We start from the raw sequence: 2,603 nt of genomic DNA, 5'->3' as shown, positions 1-2,603 counted from the left end.
GGTCTTAGGGTCATACTGAGGTTAAGAAGCTGTTGTATTTTAAAAATGCTCAGTTTATGTTAAATAAAGATTAAATGTAGCCAGTCAACCCCCCCAGGATATCGGCACAAATATTGGATATATGGGTCTGGGATACTTAAGTGTTATGAGCTTGGTGGAGTCATGAAAAAAGATCCAAGCCATAAAAACACAGAAGGTGAACACCAATCTCAAATTTAAAATGGCAAATATATCAATATATTTCTATTTATTCAACAGTGGCCTCCTCTGAGATTGTAGGTATCTGATAGCTACTGTGTCTGCAGGGGCACTGAACTCAAGACTAGGTAGGCCTAGAATAGAAGGTTATGAAATACATCAAATGTTATGTTACAGATACTAATATATGAAAATCACTACAGGGACATGTTTTTTTATTTTATTTTTTGCCCCACATTTTGCATATCTGTGGCATTTTTTGTCACTTTTATTGCCAGTTATTTCCCCCAAGTCCTGGTTCAGTTCTGACCATGCCATTTAGTGCCACAATCCAGCCACAAAAACTAGGCTGGACATATTGCTTGGTGATATTATAGTGCCATCTAGAGTAGAGAAGCAGAACCTACACACTAAGAAAAATGTTTGAATTAGTGCCAGTTCACATCCGTTTATGTGTAATGTAATGTGATATTACTTTTTGTCAATTGTATATATTGCTGTGTTGAGTCTCTAGACCTAGATCGACAAAGATCCTATCAGTTGACTTATTGATTGGTTGGTTGATGATAGACGGGGATGGTTCATTGTGACACTGCGGTCGGAACCCCCGATTACATCTCACCGGAGGTTCTCAAGTCTCAGGGAGGGGACGGATACTACGGACGCGAGTGTGACTGGTGGTCAGTGGGAGTATTTATCTACGAGATGCTGGTTGGTGAGTCAGGAATGTGAATCTGTGCATTTACCTAAATTGTGCATTTGTGGTATTGATTTAATAAATGAGATTAATGTTTGTGTATGTAGGTGATACACCGTTTTATGCCGATTCTCTGGTGGGGACCTATAGTAAGATTATGAACCATAAGAACTCTCTTAACTTTCCTGGTGACATTGAGATCTCTCAAGAAGCCAAAAACATCATCTGTGCCTTCCTAACAGACAGGTGAGCTTTACATGCACAGATAGATGTACATGTATTTCCATATTGATGGTCAACTGCCAGGGTTCACGCCTGTTTGACAAAATGTTTTTGCCGATGTTTGCATTTGGTAGGGAGGTTCGCCTGGGTCGAAATGGCGTAGAAGAAATTAAAAGACATCCTTTCTTTAAAAACGACCAGTGGACCTTCAGCACCATTAGAGAGAGTGAGTAAATGTCCATCATACTTGCATATGTTTTACAGTACATTTTAAACAGAAAATAGTATGGAATTTATGGAATTTGTCATATCACTGGAATTTTTAAAAAAAATCAATAAAGTGAATGTATGTGTTTCTCAAACACCTTCTTGCCTTTATGGAACATTGCCCTTGTGGAAAAAAGTGCACAACTAAACTAAAAAAAAATCTTCTTGCATGTAATATAATATTAATGAAATAAATATAATGAAATACATTTCGTAACTTTTTTTTTAAAGAAGTGTACTAAAGTTCTAATGTAAAGTGAATTTTTAAACCTTTTTAATAATCTTTTGCACATCATTTTGACATACTGAAGCACATGTTAATATATAGAATAGAAATTAGAGCCCGACCGATATGGGTTTTTTGGGACCGATACCAATATTAGGGCGTTAAAAAAGGCCGATATCGATATATCGGCTGATATTTTTTGTGTATATTATAGTTAGGGCTGGGCAAAAAATTTTTTTTTTCGATATATCGTTTTTTTAAAATGTGGTCGATTCAATATCGATTCTCGAAGGCCACGAATCGATTTTTTTCAATATTTATTTCCACAAACATTGAACATAAGATTTACGTTAATCTTATTACTAGTCTAAGCCACTAGATGTCACCCACTTATTTGCCTTGCGTGATGTTACAACGGAGAGTCCGTCATTCATTCATTGCATAAAATGGCGGATTCAGGTGCGTTCCCGACGTCAACACCACCTTCCAGGGCTCTACAGTGCGACCATTTCAGTCTGACCAGATCATCATCATACTTGTGATTGCGCTCAGGGGAGCTTCAAAGGTTTCTACGTGTTTTTGCAGCGTTGAGTAATGTATCACAGACATATCTCACAAATCCTTTCATAAGCAAAGTGAGAGATTCATTGCGCAGTGTAGAGAGCTTCGTTGATTATAGATGTGAGATCCAGATGAACTAAGATGAGTGCCGGCTTTTAATGATTTTTAAAGGAGTTTGTAAATGTGATACTGATTTAATACAATTCAATAAACAAGAAGTTAATATTAAGTTACTTACATTGTCTGACTATAACACTATTGTCTGATTTTGCTCTATTTCGTCGAAAATTGTTTTAAAAAAAAGTCACAGCGGAGCCGCTGCGCATATCCATTCAAACACAGCGGTGTCTCGTTTATGAATGAACGTTTAAAAAAAAAAAATGAATTTAGTGAGTCAGTGATTCATGATTACCCATTCATAAAGACTGTCAC

General features: G+C 36.7%; 1 protein-coding gene across 1 annotated transcript; it reads left to right on the top strand.

The window, feature by feature from the left end:
• Window positions 1-703: 703 nt before the first annotated feature.
• LOC107579309 (rho-associated protein kinase 1-like) lies at window positions 704-1,351 on the top strand. The gene is made up of 3 exons (XM_016265154.1): window positions 704-913; window positions 1,003-1,141; window positions 1,252-1,351. Exons 1-3 carry the CDS (start codon window positions 775-777, stop codon window positions 1,349-1,351), a joined length of 378 nt encoding a protein of 125 aa, XP_016120640.1. The 5' UTR covers window positions 704-774.
• Window positions 1,352-2,603: the final 1,252 nt, after the last annotated feature.

This window comes from Sinocyclocheilus grahami, unplaced genomic scaffold (assembly GCF_001515645.1).
Source record: "Sinocyclocheilus grahami isolate Dianchi unplaced genomic scaffold, SAMN03320097.WGS_v1.1 scaffold16470.1, whole genome shotgun sequence".
Taxonomy (NCBI): Eukaryota; Metazoa; Chordata; class Actinopteri; order Cypriniformes; family Cyprinidae; genus Sinocyclocheilus; species Sinocyclocheilus grahami.
The sequence above is the reverse complement of the archived record's forward strand: the minus strand, read 5'-3'. Positions and strand labels throughout refer to the sequence as shown.

Coding starts and splice junctions, on each gene's coding strand:
- LOC107579309 (XM_016265154.1), top strand. CDS start 775: ATGGTTCATTGTGACACTGCGGTCGGAACCCCCGATTACATCTCACCG. Junction 914..1,002: donor TATCTACGAGATGCTGGTTG/GTGAGTCAGGAA, acceptor TTGTGTATGTAG/GTGATACACCGTTTTATGCC. Junction 1,142..1,251: donor TGTGCCTTCCTAACAGACAG/GTGAGCTTTACA, acceptor TGCATTTGGTAG/GGAGGTTCGCCTGGGTCGAA.